The sequence below is a fragment of the Orcinus orca genome, chromosome 19 (genome assembly GCF_937001465.1).
Source record: "Orcinus orca chromosome 19, mOrcOrc1.1, whole genome shotgun sequence".
Taxonomy (NCBI): Eukaryota; Metazoa; Chordata; class Mammalia; order Artiodactyla; family Delphinidae; genus Orcinus; species Orcinus orca.
Genome location: NC_064577.1, coordinates 38455610 through 38474660, shown reverse-complemented (window position 1 = coordinate 38474660; position 19051 = coordinate 38455610). Strand labels below are relative to the sequence as shown.

The window sequence follows — 19051 nt, the reverse complement described above, 5'->3', positions numbered from 1 at the left end:
TTGGGATCAGTGGAGATCCTACTTTCAAACAACTCTTCACCCAACTGTGCATCAATGATAAGCCTTGTCTGAATCTATTATTACATTGATAGTTGTAAAATGACACTTTCCTGATCTATCATTCCTTTTGCATTTATTAGCTGACATTATTCTATAAAGAAGAGCTCCGCCACTTTTCATTTTGAGTATCATTATGAGCTCATGTGCTTTTTTCTAAATTAACTATGTTATACCTTATAATGATCATGTTATTCTTTGGAATGTTCCATTTGTCCAGATTTGGCCAATGCGATCTCTATTATTGTTTAACCACATGATGCTTTTTTATTACCAGAATAATTTCTAATACATTACTACTGACATATAGGAACTGAGAAAGGGACTCCAGAAGGTGAGGTCTTATTCAGACTCTTCTTAGAAGTCTGCCTTCTTCCTGTGTACTCTCAACCCAAAGTGAGGCTTTGGAGTTGGTACGAGATACTTCTGAATTAAATTACAGATCAATGTCCCCCAATTCTAATCCCTATTCCCTTTTTTCTAGGCATACCATACCTACTGCCATCCTAATCCTTCTGTTGGGCACCTCTCTCCTCCTCTATATTTATTTACAACAGTCAAGAGCAGCAACTGGCCAACCGGCCCCTATCCTGTTCTCCAGCCCATGAGCCCCAAGAACTCCTTTTTGCACTGGTCTGTGGGGGCCTTGGACTCCCCCTTCTACCTACTCAAGTAACTGTTTTATCACAACTTTAATGACAAGTGTTTCCATTTATAGGATCTTACCTAGCCGTATGGGCTGCTGCCTCTGCCAATTTAAAGATAGTATTGAGGTTGCCTGTAAGACAGTCAAGCTGCGTTGTGACAGTGAATGCCTGACAGACGTGACACCTTGTGGTGAGTCTCAATTGCAGGATAATAAATTGTTAATTTAATTTTTTAATGTTTACTTTTAATCAATGATGATAAATTTTAAAATTAGTGGTGTAATTGCATTGTTTTAATTCATTCATTCAGAGTTCCAGCTCCCTAAGATTCTAAGAGCTACCCCCTTGCTAAAAATCAGATTCTTGGTTACATTATTAAGCTAATATAACTGATCTGCATACATAATGGAACAAGATAAAGGAATGGAAGGGGGAAGGGAATTAACATTAATGGCCACTTTTCCTATGCTGTGCTCTCTGCAAATGAGAACTTATTCACATAGTGAATCACTTGGAATCATGCAGCCCGGGTCCTGTGCTGGCTGAGGCAGGAGGTGGCTAGGTTTGGTGCTGGGCTGAGCTGCAGGGAGCCGAGCGGCACACAGCTGACCCGCAGTGGGGTCAGGAGAGGCCAGGGCCTGAGGAGGGCCGTCTTGGGCAATGGCTGCTCTCACACGTTCTTCTTTACCCTGTCTTTCTGGCACCTCCCTGCTAGTTATCCAAGGGTTGGGATCTTTTTTTAAAGAAAAAAAACAACCCAATGGGAATTTTCCACCAGCTTGAAATGGTGGAGAACCCCCTACCAAGACAGGGTACACATTTGTACCTGAGTTTGAGAACTTGGGAGAAAAGTCAGGCCTTGGCTCCACAGTGGAGGGAGGCCCAGTGATCCAAGTATTCTCGCAACCCCAATGACCGTACGTGAGGGGCCAGAAGTAGATGATCCTCTATGGGCAGGAGGTCGAGCATGTTGTAAACAACTGGTACTTGATGAACCAGGAGAGAGAGGGCACCAGAATAAATTGTTATTTGATTTAATGACCTATGCCCCTTGAGAATGGTATGTTTTCCAGTTCCCAGGGACAGATGATACTGGGGAAACGAGGGAAGCCTCTCTTCATCCTTCTACTCATCCTCCTTTGCCCACATTTCCTCTTGTGGAAGTACTGGCTACATGAGGGATTCTAGTTTCAGCCCTGCTTCTTCTTGCAGGCCCTTGTTATTGGTATATAAATATTCAACTATTTACATTTTAATTCCTTACCACATGGTTAGACTTGGTTATGAATTTATATATTTTAATATGAGAAAAATAAGTATTTTACAAGCAATGCTGAGAAGCCAATATTAGAAAATAACATTTGCAGGTGGCTTGAGGCAGAACAGGGCTCACTCTGTGGCAGTCTCGTGTGCTGTCTCACTTTCCTCACCCGCCTCTGCATCAATCCAATATGCAGCCAGAAGCTTCTCTGCTGGGGCTTTGATGACTTCCCTGGGGTAAGAAGACTAATTGCAAAGCTTTTACTTTTGAAAGGAACAATTATAGTTTCCATTATTTCCTCATTTAGATGAGAATTTTAAATTGTCCCCTATCATTTACCCTGCATCATTATAGAATCTCATCCTCATCAGAAGACTCCCTGTCCTGTAGCTTTTGTGCCATGTTTTCCTTGCGTGTGGCGTTGAGAGGCCTATAGGTTCACTTTGATTGGAACCCCACCCAACCAGCAGAACCTGCTGGGCTGTCTTCCAGGCCCACTGATCCTCTGGGGGACCGTGAACTATCACCCCATGGCTTGCACCGTTCTTCACCTCATATTACTAAACCACCAGCAGTATCTGTGGTCCTTTTGGTAGATTATCAAGTCTTGTTCATTCAGAATTTCTTTTACTCATTAATGTATTTAACTCTCACTGACTTAATAAATGTGATTAATGACTTTCATTGCAGGAGTGGAAGAGCGTTTGCACCTTCCACAGGTGGCACTGTCATTATAGAATCACTTGGAATCATGCAGCTCGTGGCCTGTGCTGGCTGGGGCAGGAGGTGGCTAGGTTTGCTGCTGGGCTGAGCTGCAGGGAGCTGAGCGGCACACAGCTGACCCGCAGTGGGGTCAGGAGAGGCCAGGGCCTGAGGAGGGCCATCTTGGGCAATGGCTACTCTCGCACGTTCTTCTTTACCCTGCTTTTCTGGCACCTCCCTGCTAGTTATCCAAGGGTAGGGATTTTTTTTTAAAGAAAAAAAAACCACCCAATGGGAATTTTCCCCCAGTTTTAAGTGGTGGAGAACCCCCTACCAAGACAGGGTACACATTTGATTTAATGATCTATGCCCCTTGAGGATGGTATGTTTTCCAGTTCCCAGGGACGGATGATACTGGGCAAACAAGGGAGGGAAGCCCCTCTTCATCCTTCTACTCATCCTCCTTTGCCCACATTTCCCCTTGTGGAAGTACTGGCTACCATGAGGGATTCTAGTTTCAGCCCCGCTTCTTCTTGCAGGCCCTTGTTATTGGTATATAAATATTCAACTATTTACATTTTAATTCCTTTACCACATGGTTAAATTTGGTTATGAATTTGTACATTTTAATATCAGAAAAATAAGTATTTTTACAGGCTATGCTGAGAAGCCAATATGAGAAGCCATTTTAAGAAGAAAATAACATTTGCAGGTGGCTTGAGTCAGAACAGGGCTCACTCTGTGGCAGTCTCGTGTGCTGTCTCACTTTCCTCACCCGCCTCTTCATCAATCCAATAGGCAGCCAGAAGCTTCTCTGCTGGGGCTTTGATGACTTCCCTGGGGTGAGAAGAGTAATGCCAAGGCTTTTAATTTTGAAAAGAACAATTATAATTTTCATTATTTCCTCATTTTAGATGAGAATTTTAAATTGTCCCCTATCATTTACCCTGCATCCTTATAGAATATCTCATCCTCATCAGAAGACTCCCTGTCGTGTAGCTTTTGTGCCATGTTTTCCATGCATGTGGCGTTGAGGGGCCTATAGGTATCCTTAAGCCAAAGTGGCCGCCTTCTCCCGAAATCGCCCTCCTAGAACACAGAAAGGGAAGTATTAATTCTGCATCTCCCCTGCTTTCTCTGGCCACAGTACTTTACCCTCCTCAAATTTACCTGACTCTCACTTTCCCCTGAGCTTCTCTTACGCCGCAGAAATCTAAAAAAGCCCCTCGGAGGAAAACACACACAGTTAGTGTTACATGTCATTTTTCACCTCTCTCACAATGTGTTATCTCTGGTCTTATTAGGACTAAACGGGTACCTCAGTCCATAATCACAATGAGCAAAAATCACCACAGACCCGGGATCTTGAAATTCATTCCATGCACGCTGGCCTTCCAGAAGTTCTCACTTCTCCAAAGTGGACCCCCAGTGTCTCCGGGGAGACCACTGCATGTGGCTTAGCATGGAGTATAGGCAGGATTTTCAGCCCCGTTCACCTTTCCTGGCCCTTGGCCAAGTGCCCTCGTGCGGTGAAAACACTGCACGACGGCGCTGGGCAGAAACACGTTACTCTCTAGATGCGCTTCACACCAGTCCGCTTCGCACTTAGTCGCACATGCAGCATTTGCTGGGGGTGTGGGTGTGGGGAGAAGGTGCTTTTATTTTCCTGGCTGCTCTATCCTATAAGTTGAATCACACCAAGTAAACACGTGAACCCAACAAGCAAAGTTATCTATAGCTCTCTGATATCATACTGCAGGGTAGCACTGAGGTGTCAGTGAATTGTGAAATCAGTTTAAAGGCCATGACCAGCAGGGAAACACAAAATACTCTTTCTGAATACAAATAGAATAGAAAAAAAAATCTGAGTGCACAGTAAGTTTGTTTCAGAAACTACTTTTGTCCATATAGTATGTGTCTACTGAATTGTGACAGAAAACCTAGCTCACAAAACAAACAAACAAACAAACAAAAAAACCTAGCTCACAGCCCAAGCACAGTGTGATCAGTAGAGAAGTCCTCAGTGGACAGGGACCATCTTCTTTTTCATAATCACTAGCAGTATGACCATGGGGCAAGATATTTTCCCTTTCTCTTTCTCCAGTTCCTTATTCTAAAAGGATGAGACAAACTACAGTCTAAAGTTTCTCCCGGTTAAAATTCTATGAGGTTTGGATAAAGGGAATAGAAAGTAGGGGCCTGAAAAACAGTAGGATGAGAAGGGAAGTTTTCTTGCTACTTTACAGACGGGGCTCATATGTTCTACCTTTCGTCAGCTTTGAGTGAGGCCAGCCCCTAAATCCCCAACCATGTGGCCCTCCCGACCCCAGAGCCTCCTAGAAGGCCTCTGGCCTGGCCTGATGCCTAGGAACCAGGCGTCAGGCCAGCAGGAACAGGTACAACCAAAACCCCTCCCCGTCCACCCTCTTTCCTTAAAGGACTAGTGAAAGCAGATGAATCTGTGCCAGTCCTGTTCTAACTCAGCTTGGGCTGGGGAGCTAATTCTGCTGATTTCTAAATTAGGTTAAACCATTAGGGTAATTAAACATTCTTCCTGCCTTTGGTGAGGAAATTGAAATAGATGAGTTCTATGTTTTCCTCTAGTTGTAAAATTCTGCTTTCAAAGACCAATATTTACCTTCTGCTTCTTTTTTTATCCTCCTCATTTGCAATTCTATGAGAATAAATCTGTTTTGAAAGAAAACATGATGATGATTAGCCATTACAACTATTTCCAAATCCTTATTCATTCCTTTTTACTTTAAATCTTATCTACCCAGTGAGAATGATAACTTTTTTAAGGCAAGGAATTCTACGCTGTTTAAAATTCCTTTGACTCTTCCACAGTACCTAACTTAGGGTCTTGCATGCAGCCAGCGATATATTTTATTGACTTCAACAGATAATTCCTAATAAAAACTCTTAGAAGTAGGAAAAGAAAATAAAAGTATCTGGCAGAAACCTAAGCATTGTTTTAAAGTCAAGAACAAGAGTAGGATGCCCATGATCACTGCTACTATTGATCATTGTGGAGGAGGTCTTAATCAGTACGGTAAGAAAAACCAAGTATTGGAAACGAAGTATTGGAAAGCAAGAAACAAACGTATTTGCATATGAAACGAGGGACCTAAAAAGACCAAAAGAATCAACAGAAATTTTATTGGAAGTAACATGAGTAAGATAGGTCCATACAAAATCAAGAGATCAACATATAAGCCTCAATAGCTTTCCCATATAACACAAATAACTAACGAAACAACAGAAGAAACATCCCATTTACTATATCCATAAAAATGCATAAAGTACCTAGGAATAAACTTAACCACAAATTTGTAAGACCTATGTGATGAAAATATTAAAACTTTTCAGAAGGACATGAAGAAGAAGTACTTACATGGCATGAGATACCATCCTCCTAGAATGTTGTAAAGAGGTCAATTCTCCTCAAATGAAACTACAAATTCAATGCAATCCACTTATAGCCAAAATAATTTTTAAATGAAACCTGGCCAGCTGACATTTGGGAGAGAATATATGTAAGAATAGTTATGAAATGTATGCAAAAGAAGGTCAAAGAGTAGGACCTTGCCCTACCAGATATAAAATATGTTACAGAGCAACTAGAATTAAGCAGTGTGATACTGGTACTGGTGGTACAGGACAAGATAACTGGATCACAGAATAGAGTCCAGATGAAGAGAGTATATTAGACCAGGGAAGAAAGAATAAACCATTCAGTGAAAGATTTGAAGAGAATTAGATCTTCATGTAGGGGGAAGAAGTTACATCCCCTACCTCAACCACACTAAAAAAGAAATACAACAAATTCTAGACAGATTATAAAAGTACTTGAAGAAAATATTAGAGATGATTTTTACGTCATGAGGTGACAAAGGCCTGGCTAACAAAACCCACCCCACGTGAGCCATGAGGAGAGGACGGGCAGATATGGTGGCAGACTGCCAACACACCTCCTACTCTTCACAGCGCTTGCCCCCTTTCCCTGGACTGTTTGTCGTCTTCTTGTTGACTCAGGAAACTCTTGGGAGTCCCTGGTGGTCCAGTGGTTAGGGCTTGGCTCTTTCACTGCTGTGGCCCGAGGTTCGATCCCTGGTCAGGGAACTAAGATCCCGCAAGCTGCACAGCATGGCCAAACCCCGCCACCTCCAAACAAACAAACAAACAAACAACTCTTCATAGTAAAGAAATACTGGCTTTCATTGAATTTCAGGGTTTCGAATCTTTCCAGTGTTTTTGTCTCTAAGGAGACACGACAAAAGAGTGGAGTAGGGAGCACAAGCTTTGCAGTCGGGTGGGACTGGCTTCTGCTTTTGGTTTGGCCACTGGGCCCTCACACTGATCTCCTTCATCTATGAAGGAGGGACAGTAATATCATCCTCACAGGACTGTGGGCATTAAATCAGACAATATATGGAAAACTCTTCATCTTACGCTTGGCATGAATCAGTGCTAAGCTGGTGTCACAGACAAGATGGTGGAATGTATCAAAGGCTCTGCTTGTGGCATCAGGCTCTGAAGGCTCTTTCCCACCATAAGATTATAAAAATATTGCTTTTATTTTCTTCTAATACCTTTATGTGGTCTTTCTTCACATTTATGGAAATACGTTTATTTAAGATGAAAAATGGGGATCTGCTATTATTTACCCCCAAGGAGTTAGGCAGCTATTCTATCACCATTTATTCATTTTCTTCCACTGATTGGAATATTGAAACATGACATTTCAAAAGTTAAGAACACATGGGTCTACTGCTGGACTCTATGCTACTTCAAATAAATATTCGGCTGCATTATTCCTCACTGTGGAATTGACATAATGCCTCATCTCTCTTCCGTTGAACCCCATTATTGTCTACCATAGGAAGAACACTGCATGGCCCCTGTCCTCAAAAAGCTTATCACATAAGTGGGGAGAGGAAATAATGGTTAGGACTCCTCGCTTTCACTGCCGAGGGTACAGGTTCAATTCCTACTTGGGGAACGAAGATCCCGCAGGCCAAAACAAAACAAAACAAAACAAATGTAAGGTTAAACTACCTAGAAGTTAAAAACAATAAAAAGGGGACTTTCCAGAAATTCTAAAAAGGCAAGAGGCCATATGCCACCTGGAGATACAGAGGGTACAGTCTGGGCAATGGCCAATGACTAGCAAGCTGACCCCACGCCAGTCCCCAGCCTCCTGGCTCAGAAATCATACTCTTCCTCACCAAGAGAGAACTCACGTCTTCCTGTTGTGGCGGTCGCACTTTATCAATATCACAGGATTGATCAAAAATCAGAATGCCAAATTATTACTTGACAATGAGAAATACATCTCTTCTACACACAGGGCATCCGTGTCTGCACAATGAGAGAATTGCCTTCTGTGGGACAGGCCTCCGTGGCACACTAAAGCACAATCACACAATCGAAGGCTACGTGGTGAGAACAGAATTAGAAAAGGAATCAGCTGAATCGAGAATTTAATGGGAAGGCCTGAGGTAGCTGGATCCGTCCAGCTCCTCCACAGGCACAGCCTGGCTAGGGGGCCCTGACTCTTCAGTTATGCTGCCTAAGGTGCCATCTCTACTCTCGGGCAATGTGAGGATGGGCACTGCCCATGTTGGTCTCTCCTCACCTTTTCTATGCTTTCACTACTGACCAACCCTCCTGCAGATAGACACATTTCTCGTTAGAAGTTAGTACATCATGTCAGGTTGTATTCAAGTCTGATAGGCCCGCAAGCCATTGGTCCTTACGCACCTCTGCTCAGCTCCATGATGTGCTAACTTTGGTGTTTCTCTCTTGGGGGGCTGCCTTTTAAAAAACTGCTTACCACTTTTGTGAGTTCTGAGGGGAGGGACTGCTTTGCTATGGCCCCTAAGAAATGGTGACAAACCTCACAGGACTAGGATCAGGAGGGCTGCAGTATTCAGGGAAGGCTTTACGAAGACAGATATCTGAACTTGAGTTGGCTTTTCAGGGATTCATAGGACTTCCACAGGCAAAGCAAAATAAAGGAATTTTAGATGGGCAAAGGCACAGACCAAAGTAGGAATGGGTATTGTGTAACAAGCGTATAGTGAGGAGCCGCTTTGGCTGGAATGGAGGGAGGCCATTACAAGAGAAAAGGTAAATAAAGTAGGTTGGATTAGAAGGGTAGAATCAAGATTGGCAGCTTATTAAAACCACTCTTTTAATGTTAGCAACTGCCTGTGGGGAAAAGTAATAAGCCATTGTGTAACCGAACAAAAGGTAAACAGGCTACCTCCAGGAATAGGCTACTATAAATATGACATACTTTAGGGTAGCCTGCTGCAGGATTTTACTTGCAGTGGTTTAATGGAACCTATCTACACAATTCCTAATACACCGGAGAAGAAAGATACTAAGTAAACCTAAGGAATTGCAAAGATCACACTTTTATCGTTTAGGCATGTCCTTTTACCTCTCCCAGGGTGACTGATAGCTCCATGACTTTGGAGATCGTATATCTCTCATCATTTCAGCCAACAAGGAAAGAAATCAAAAGTAGAATGAGAGTGACTGCTGAGTACATCAAATCAGCATCGTTTTCTGAGTTGAAGGAATTTTACTATCATGTCAACTCTGGCCTTCCTATAAACTTAACTTGTCAAAATAGTCCAATGGCTTGTTATCATGGATCCAATTCCATAGAGATTTCCTGGGAGTGGAGTTCCTTTAAAAATCCTGTGGGGACTTCCCTGGTGGCGCAGTGATTAAGAATCCACCTGTCAGTGCAGGGGACACGGGTTCGATCCCTGGTCTGGGAAGGTCCCACATGCTACGGAGCAACTAAGTCCCTGTGCCACAACTCCTGAGCCTACGTGCCAAGAGCCCGTACTCCACAACAAGAGAAGCCACCTCAGTGAGAAGCGCGTGCACCACAATGAAGCCCCAACGCAGCCAAAAGAAACAAAAAAAGAAAACACAAGAAAACATCCTAGGAATATACTTTTCAGGAAAAGAACAAAGTGTATGTCAGTCCTCATGACTAAAGAGAAGAATCAAGCAGTAGTAGGTGGAAGCGTGGGTTTCATTCTCAGGTTGTGAGTTCTGGATCTGAATTAAGTATTGTCCTTACCTCAACGAGACAGAGAATTGTAACCCAAATCGTCACTACTGCAGATATGGATATTGCCAAGATGAGTCTGTTCTTATAGCCATATGCTGGAACTTCTTTTGTGAGCTAAAAAAACAAATAACAACTTTTTAAAAACAAGGAGATAAAAGGGATGAAAACTTACTATTCTTAAAGCTATTCTAAATGCTAGCTAACTATTCTTAAACTACTATAAAACCCAATCCTTTCAGGTGAGTAGCTTCTATAAGAACAAGCCAATTGTAATGTTAATCTTATCATTAGCATTTTCTTCTACAATTTATTTATCTACACCTTATTTATCTTGTGTTATGCATTTTCTCGTCTTCCTTAGGAAGAGTGGCACACTGTTTAAATGAGCAAAGTGGGAGATCACTGTCTTAGCCCGTTTCATGGCTGAAGATAAGATAGAGACTAGGAGCCCGTGGCATTCCTGCTTGGGCACGTTAATGGCGTGTCCTAAACTGAGTAAAAGTCCAGCTCCCATGTGTCAGGGTTACCCTCACCTCACTTGACTCCTGCCCTTTCTGCTCACTCTGGGCCTCTGTGCTCTCACTGATGTAGTTGTCAGCTTTCCACTGGTCCGTATCCCCCTCCGCTTCGGACACATTTACTTCTTGCTGCTTGCTGAGAAGCTTCATCAGGAGGCCTGTTCTAGAGATGAGGTTGGCACAGGCCGGCTGCACGTGGGTCTCCGAGCAGTTCATTTTTAAAGTCTGGATAACATGAGAAATGAGCCTTCGCACGTCATTGTTGGGGATGAGGGACCGTAGCTGCTGGTTTAGCTGAGTTTCAACTTGATCACCCGGGGATGTGAGCCCTGGGAAAGCGAAGCCTGTGGGCTTAGAGGATAATTCAGTGCCCGTGTTGTGGTACTCCCATCGTGTTTGGTTGGTGTGTTGAACAGTTGGCATACTGTTGTCTGCAGCAACAGTAGAATGTGCAGTGGACACGTTCCTATGGGTAGTGTTTCCAGGGCCGGTTCCTCCTGGCAGAGTAGAGTTTCCTGTAGAAATAATTTCTTCAGAAACATTTTGTGCAGTATTGATTTCTGAAGTAGTGTTTTCTGTAGAAGGGTCTGAAAGAGAAAATAATTCTGGAAAAGGCTTTTCCTGAGAAGTCACTTCTCCTGAAGATGAAACAGCCTCTCGTGGAGGGGAATTTATGAGACTCCTCAGTACAGAGAACGGAGGGCTTGCAAGCATCATTCTAGTGAGTGAACTTTTCTTTCTGAACTTTCCACTCCTTTTGCCTTTGGGTTTTCTGTGGACCCGATGAGACCTAATTTTATGGAAGATGTATTTTTTTCCAGAATGTGAGATTAGTTCGAAGTCCTTAATGTTTCTAGTTCTAGCCTTCGCATCCTCTAAAACATGAAGAGTGTTGGATAAGTCTTTTGATGTGCTTTTAACGTCAGATGGGGATTTTGGAGGGATGGAGGCAGAAGGCCTGCCCTTGAAGTACTGTTTCCAGGAAGAGGAGCCTGCTGCCTTGTGTTCCTTTATGAATGAAGACTCTGCATTGGAGGACTTTCCCACCAGCTTCCTGGGACTCTGAACCATGAGAAGCTGTTTCAGCTTTCTTGGGGATGGCCTCCTGAGCCTTTTTTCTTCAGCAGTGTTCGCCTCAGATGGCTGGGCATTCTGTTTCCCCCTGACGCTCTCATCTCCCACTGCTTTGAGGTGCATTTTCTGTATGCCCCTTGGGCCCTTGAGGACCCTGTTCACTCTCAGCAGCCTTTCCTCTGTACTCTCAATCTTTGCTAGGCTGTCTTTCTGTGGTTGGGCAGTTTGCAATTTCTTTTGAAAGATGTAGCTTTTAAACGTGGCACTTGAAATGTTGGAACGCGTACGCGTGGCAGGTTTTTCTTCCTTTTTAACCTCATCAATTTTTTCTTGAGTTTCTGCAGCTAACAAATTTTCCGCAAAATGGAGTTTCCTCAATTTGTTTTTATTAGTTGAAGTGTTGGGTACAGGTGTAACAGAAGGGCTCCTTGTACTGTTTTTCAAAAGGCCCTGCGGCATATCTCCATCCTTTGTATTCGAAAACAGAAGCTGAATGAATGGTAATAATGTTGCTTCCACATCTCCGAGATTTCCCTCTGAGGTATAAGGCAGTATGTCATTTAGTGTACGGATAATATCACTTTTATTCTTAAAGTCCAGCTGCTCATTCATGAAGCCTGACAAGGTGACAGCACTTTTATCTGATGACGCCCTCTCTGACTCAATAGTCAGCTCAGTGGTGGTGTTCTTCTTGCGGGCTTGTAACACCTTCATCAACGATCCTTTTGCATTCCGTATAGATGTTTCTTCATCTGTCAAAAAAGAAGGGACTGTTTTTGATCATTGAACACTGATGGGACAGCTTTTTGTCAGTCCACAGCCAAATAAATTAGGAATCAGTCAAAGTTTGAGTGCCACTGAGGAGTAAAAGAAACCCACACTTAAGCCTATGACTGGCAACAACAAAATGTGAAAAAGGTATCTCTTGAAAAAGTGGCTATCTACTCAGAAAATTCTGTAGCGTGAAATATAGTAACTATGTTCAGGATTACTCCACTGGTTCCCAGGGGCCAGTACTCAAGAAAAGGCAAGGCTGGAAGACAAATATTCCCCTACTCAGCTGGACTCTCTGCAGATCTACTGTGACTCCTCACATTCATATACCCCATCCTGTCCTGCCTCAGAGGCAGGAGTGTGAGGCTTCCTCTCTCCACCTCTTCAGTGTGCTTGTGTTCTTGCTGCTATCACAGATGACCACGACAACAACCGCCGCTAACAGGTCGTCATCTGGACATGTCCTTCTCCACCCGCCCACCGAGTCCTTTGCTCAGTCCCTGCTTCCATACATCCCAGCGCCCATAACACAAGGATCTATACAGAAAAAACCACTATGTCCACCCTGTCTCTTTGGTAAAGTTTGGGCAGGGATCTGGGGTATAAATTCAGAGATTTGCCAGATTATATGCCAATGTGGAATGTTCAACAAATCAATGGAATAATACTTGAGGTCTTCAACTGCAGAAGGGAACAAGCAACTTCTGTCAGATGGCTACTTTGCTTTCATTTCATTTTACTTCTAATATTTCCAGCTTTACTTGGGGAACCATCCAAAGCTTCTGACTGTGTGAAGGCAATGTGTACCATTGTGCAGGTAGTTTTGGTGAGGGTCAGAGGAGGAGGGGAGGGTCATGAGAAAGGAGGAGCATGGGCTTGCAGAGAGCCCCAAACTGGGGACAGGAGATCCGGGCACTAGGGTCATAGCACTTAACACCTCTGATCTTGTTTTTTCTCACCTGTAAAAGGAGAGTAAAAATGCCTTTTCTGCCCACATCTGGGGGAGAAGGGAGTAATATAATTAGTAAAGTTGTCTGGGGGAGTTCCCTGGTGGTCTGGTGGTTAGGACCCGGCACTTTCCCTGCTGTGGCCCGGGTTCAATCCCTGGTTTGGGGAACTAAGATCCCACAAGCTGTGTGGCACGGCCAGAAAAAAAAAAACCGTGTTGAAAAATCAGCAATTTTGCCTTTATATAAGGTGCAAAGTGTTATTTGTATGATGTGCTCTAGATCACTGAAAGAGACTTGTATTCAAGCTACCTGGGCATGAAAGTACATTTTGGAAGTCATCAAGTTAGTACCAATAAATCTAATATATAGAAAAATAGTTGAAACCCCCTGAGTGTTTTGTGGATAGAAAAGCTTGAGATTCAGAGCAAGCTCAGAGCTAGACAGTCTAAGAATAAACTAGCTCTCCCGTCCATTAGAAGGGCTAGGTAGCAGCTTCTGGTTATGGAACCAGAAAATCTCAGGCTCCAAATAGCATCACTTGTACTGTTTAAAAAATTGCAGAAACACACAAAATAAACAAAAATATATTTACACCTCTCCTATGAGACAAAGAGTACCTGAGACTTAATGTATATAAAATCAGTTTACAAAATGTGATGCGCTATATGAATAAGTTCTCATTTGCAGAGAGCACAGCATAGGATATGTGGTCATTAATGTGAATTCCCTTCCCCCTTCCATTCCTTTCTCTTGTTCCTTTATGTATGCGGATCAGTTACATTACTAAGCTAACAATGTACCTGAGCTATTACTAGCTTAATAATGTAACCAAGAATCTGATTTTTAGCAAGGGGGTAGTTCTTAGAAACTTAGGGATCTGGAACTCTGAATGAATGAATTAAAATAATGCAATTACATCATTAATTTTAAAATCTATCATCCTTGATTAAAAATAAACATTAAAAAATTAAATTAAAAATGTATTATCCCGCAATTGAGACTCACCACAAGGTGTCACGTCTGTCAGGCATTCACTGTCACAACGCAGCTTGAGTGTCTTACAGACAACCTCAATAGTATTTTTAAATTGGCAGAGGCAGCAGCCCATACGGCTAGGTAAGATCCTATAAATGGAAACACTGGTCATTAAAGTTGTGATAAAAGAGTTACTTGAGTAGGTAGAAGGGGGAGTCCAAGGCCCCCACAGACCAGTGCAAAAAGGAGTTCTTGGGGCTCATGGGCTGGAGAACAGGATAGGGGCCGGTTGGCCAGTTGCTGCTCTTGACTGTTGTAAATAAATATAGAGGAGGAGAGAGGTGCCCAACAGAAGGATTAGGATGGCAGTAGGTATGGTATGCCTAGAAAAAAGGGAATAGGGATTAGAATTGGGGGACATTGATCTGTAATTTAATTCAGAAGTATCTCGTACCAACCCCAAAGCCTCACTTTGGGTTGAGAGTACACAGGAAGAAGGCAGACTTCTAAGAAGAGTCTGAATAAGGCCGCACTTTCTGGAGTCCCTTTCTCAGTTCCTATTTGTCAGTATAAGATATTAGAAATTATTCCAGTAATAAAAAAGCATCGTGTGGTTAAACAATAACAGATATCACATTGGCCAAATCTAGACAAATGGAACATTCCAAAGAATAACATGATCATTATAATAAGGTATAACATAGTTAATTTAGAAAAAAGCACATGAGTTCATAATGATACTCAAAATGAAAAGTGGGGAGCTCTTCTCTATAGAATCATGTCAACTAATAAATGCAAAAGGAATGATAGATTAGGAAAGTGTCATTTTGCAAGTATCAATGTAATAATCGATTCAGACAAGGATTATCATTGATGCACAGTTGGGTGAAGAGTTGTTTGAAAGTAGGATCTCCACTGATCCCAAAGTATGGGACCTCATATTATTTATCAATTACCAAGGGGAAAAATAACTTCACAATGGAGAGATATGGAAGAAACCACCTTAATCAAGGGATCAAACTTAGCACTGGGCCACCTGAAGTGATGAAGTATGAAGAATACATCACCTATATAGTATTCTTCCCCAAAATATTTACTTTGAATCAAATGAGGAAACAGACAAATCCAGATTGTGGGGCAGTTTACAAGACAACTGGCTTAGACTCTTCAAAAATGCCAATGTCATAAAAGACCAAAAAAAAAAAAAAAAGAATAGCAGGGAAATATTCTAGATTAAAGGAAACAAAGACATGACATGCAATGCCTAATCTTTAATTGGATCCTGTATAAAAATAAAACAGACTTAAAAAACATTATTGGCTACTGGCCAAGATGAAGTAACAAGGACCAATTTAACCTCCCACCTGAAACAATGAAAGCATCAGGCAGAACATATGAAACAACAGTTTTCAAGAAACTGCACCTCAGGCAATACAGTTCAGTGATCCCCAGGAGATGGAAAATGAATGAAGTGATACCTATAATAGCCCTAACTTACTTCTCTGAGAGTTTCCAGGTCATGGTACAGGGAAGAGAAGTCCAGGCTGAGACTGGTGGACTCCCTGACTGAGGAAATGGAGCTGAGAGTCTGGGAAAACCAAGGTAACTAGAGTTCACAAAGCAGAGTATGAGAGAGAAAAGAAGTGCACAGACAACGAACTCTGGGGATATGCAGAGGGATCTCTTGAGAATTCAACACAGTATTGGTCAGTACATTTGTGTGAGGAATTACTTGATGCCAGGAAAAGAACCACATGAAAGCATTAATAATAAGAATAACTGGTTATCACACAGGGTTGTAGGAATAGTACCTGTTCCTACAAGTCAGACTGGAAAACCTCATGATACTCAGAAAGGACTTGTCTCAGTAGTTGCAAATAATGAGCTCCAGACTAAAGGCTACGTGAACTGCTACCCAACGAATCTTAACAGCTAGACTTAAAAGAATAAAATTGTGCTGAGTAACTTAATTTCAGACAAAACAAAGCCCAAGCATTTTACAGGAATATAAATATATATAGCACACAATAAACTAAACTCACAACATCTGTTATCATATGAAAAACTGCCAAGCATGCAAAGAAGTAGGAAAATATGACCCATACTGAGGAGAAAAGGCAACCAATCAAAACTAACCCATAGCCTATACAGATGTTAGAATTGGTAGAAAAGAACATTTAAAAAGGTGTTATACATGGGGCTCTCTTGAGCCTGCGCATCCGGAGTCTGTGGTCCGCCACGAGAAAGGCCACAACAGTGAGAGGCCCGCGTACCACACACACACAAAAAAAAGTTATTATACATGAAGAAAAGTTATTAGAACTGTATTTCACTTGTTAAGAAACCCAGGCTAAACACTGAAAATGTTAAGTAGAGGCACGGAAAATGCAAAACACACCCAAATTGAGCTTCTAGAGATTACAAACAATGTCTAAATGAAAAAGACATTGAATGAGGTTAATGGCAGATTAGACACTGCAGAAGAAAGGGTCAGTGAACATTAAGGCACAGTAATAGAAACTATCCAAAATGAAACAAAACGTGTAACAAAACAAAACAACAACAAAAATGAATAGAGCATCAGCGAATTGTGCAACAACTTCAAGTGGTCTAATACATGTGTACTTAGAGTCCATGAAGGAGAGGAGAAATACAAAAAATTGAAGAAATAATACCCCAAATTTTTCTACATTGGTAAACACTATAAACCCACAAAGTCAAGAAGATCAATGAACGTTAAGCATAAGAAACATGGACAAAACGACACCAAGGCACAAAAAATAATCAAATTGCTCAAAACCAGCAATAAAGAAAAAAGTTAAAAGCAGCCAGAGGAAAAACCTATACAGTACATACAGAGGAACAAAGATAACAATGACAGGAGAATTCTTGTTGGAAACAATGTAAACGAGAACTCAGTGGAATAACATCTTTAAAATAGTGAATTAATTCTATCAAGCTAGAATTTGTACCCACATCTGTCAAAACAAAAGCAAAATAAAGACTATCTCAGACATACAAAAGCTGAAAGAATTCATTACTAGTAGACTTTCCCTATAAGAAATGTTAAAAGAAGTATTTTTAAGCAGAAGGAAAATGTCACCAGATTGCAATATGTATCTACACAAAAGATTAAGAATACTGGAATTGGGACTTCCCTGGTGGTTCAGTGGTTAAGAATCTGCCTGCCATTGCAGGGGACACGGCTTCGATTCCTTGTCAGGGAAGATCCCACATGCCGCAGAGCAACTAAGCCCGTACACCACAACTGCTGAGCCTGCACTCTAGAGCCTGTGTGCCACAACTGCTGAACTAAGGATATGACCACAGACTGTCATGAAAATTACTTGGAATGTTTTTTTTCCAAAATAACTTACGTATCTAAACTGACTTTTTCTACAAATCAATAAAAAAATAGTAACAGAAAAATGGGCAAAGGACAGACAATTCAGGGATAAAATACAAATGTTCAGTAAACATATAAAGATATTTAATTTCACAAATAATAAGAAAAATTCAAATTCAGACGGGACCGCTTGTATTCATCTGTCAGATTAGCAAAAAAAAAAAGTGAGAATCTCCAGTAGTGGAAGGGTGTGGGGAAATGAATGTCATCACAGCATGGTGACTGGAGGATAAGCTGGTACAACAATTTTTTTTTTTTCTAGCACAACTTTTTTGAGGGCAAATAAAATTTTATATCTAAATAGTCTTCACCCCAACAATCCCATTTCTAGATAACTATTCTATAGAAATAAACGACCAGGCTCACAAAAATGCATGTACGAGGATATTCATTGCAGCAATGCAAGTAACAAGAAAACTGGACATAATCTAAACATCATTCAATAGGGGCATTATTAAACTGTAACACATTCATACTATGGAATATTATGCAGGAGTTTAAAGGAATGGGGTAACCCTCTATGTACTGGGAAGGAAAGAAATCTAAGACATATCAGGAAATGAAGGAATCAAGTTTCAGGATGTTAATTATGTAAAAACAGATAAGAAAAACAGACAAACCTCTTTTGCTATCTGTAAATATGTATGTACTCAAATGTATGGAAAAGAGTCTGGAAGGATTAATACTAAACTCAAAGTAGTGGCTGTGGGACTAGGGCACAAGAAGGGTTTTCACTATACCTGTTATTTCACTGTTATATATTGAGAATATAATCATGTATTACTTGTACAATGGAAAATAAGTTTAAATTGTCTCTTACTGATTTTCAAGAGGTCCTGCCAAATTTAATTTTTTAAATAAACATAGAATTTCAATCATTAGGTTGCTTTGGGATATGGAAGGGGAAGTACCTTTGCTCACAGGTATTGACCTCAAAATTCTGGACCAAGAAGGATCTTACAATGCAGTTAGCTTTTTGTATTCATATTTGGGGAGAGTATACTCACAGCTTCTCAGCCCAGTGGTATGCCTTCCATATACTTTCATCAATGTAAGAAATAGAGTTTCCTTGGAAATTTCTGTGAAGAAACACAGTTCATATGCTTGAATAGGTAGGAAAAGAATGTAGAGAATAAGGAAAAGAATCATGGCCACCATGTAGGGAATATTCAAATGCAGAAAAGACCAGCTTTTTAATTCCCACAGCTTCCCAGCTTCCCAGTGTGCACAATTAATAAAAACATACTGTGAGGCCACTGGCACAAACAACGAGGCATCCCCTCAGAACCTGACTTCCTATCAGTCCAAATTCTTGGATACATAATGCCAATTACTTTTTTCCCAAAATCACTTATGTGTCTAAAATGACTCCTACAAATCAATGAGAAAAATGGCAAACATTTATCAATATCAGCAAATAAATATTAAGAAATCCTATGGCAGGCAACACCAAGCTTTGGCTCAGTGCCCTCAGATTCTCTCCAGGTGTTAGAAGGATACGGGCAAGGCAATTAGACATTAGAGGGACTAATACGAAAATATCTCTTAAACATATTGCCTAGGGAAAAGCACAAGTCACTGAACAAGGAGT

General features: G+C 41.4%; 2 protein-coding genes across 9 annotated transcripts in view; one reads left to right on the top strand and one right to left on the bottom strand.

The window, feature by feature from the left end:
* The window catches only part of LOC101287365 (leucine-rich repeat-containing protein 37B-like), a 127941-nt gene that overhangs the window by 34514 nt on the left and 74376 nt on the right, over positions 1 to 19051 (top strand). Inside the window, exon 10 of the mRNA XM_049701621.1 lies at positions 776 to 894. Coding sequence (XP_049557578.1) covers positions 776 to 894 — 119 coding nt within the window. The remainder of the gene's footprint in view (positions 1 to 775; positions 895 to 19051) is intronic.
* LOC101269366 (leucine-rich repeat-containing protein 37B) overlaps positions 1986 to 19051 on the bottom strand; it is an 84709-nt gene continuing 67643 nt past the window's right edge. For 2 of the 8 annotated variants that reach the window (XM_049701613.1, XM_049701620.1), the window contains 3 exons: positions 5306 to 5355; positions 3614 to 3756; positions 1986 to 2196 (listed from right to left, as the gene is read on the bottom strand). In XM_049701613.1, the coding sequence (XP_049557570.1) occupies positions 2003 to 2196; positions 3614 to 3756; positions 5306 to 5355 (387 nt within the window). In that variant the 3' untranslated portion in view covers positions 1986 to 2002. Of the gene's footprint in view, positions 2197 to 3266; positions 3505 to 3613; positions 4608 to 4645; positions 5356 to 19051 lie in introns of those variants that run through there. The other 6 variants (XM_049701615.1, XM_049701616.1, XM_049701614.1 and 3 more) reach the window with 6 other exon arrangements.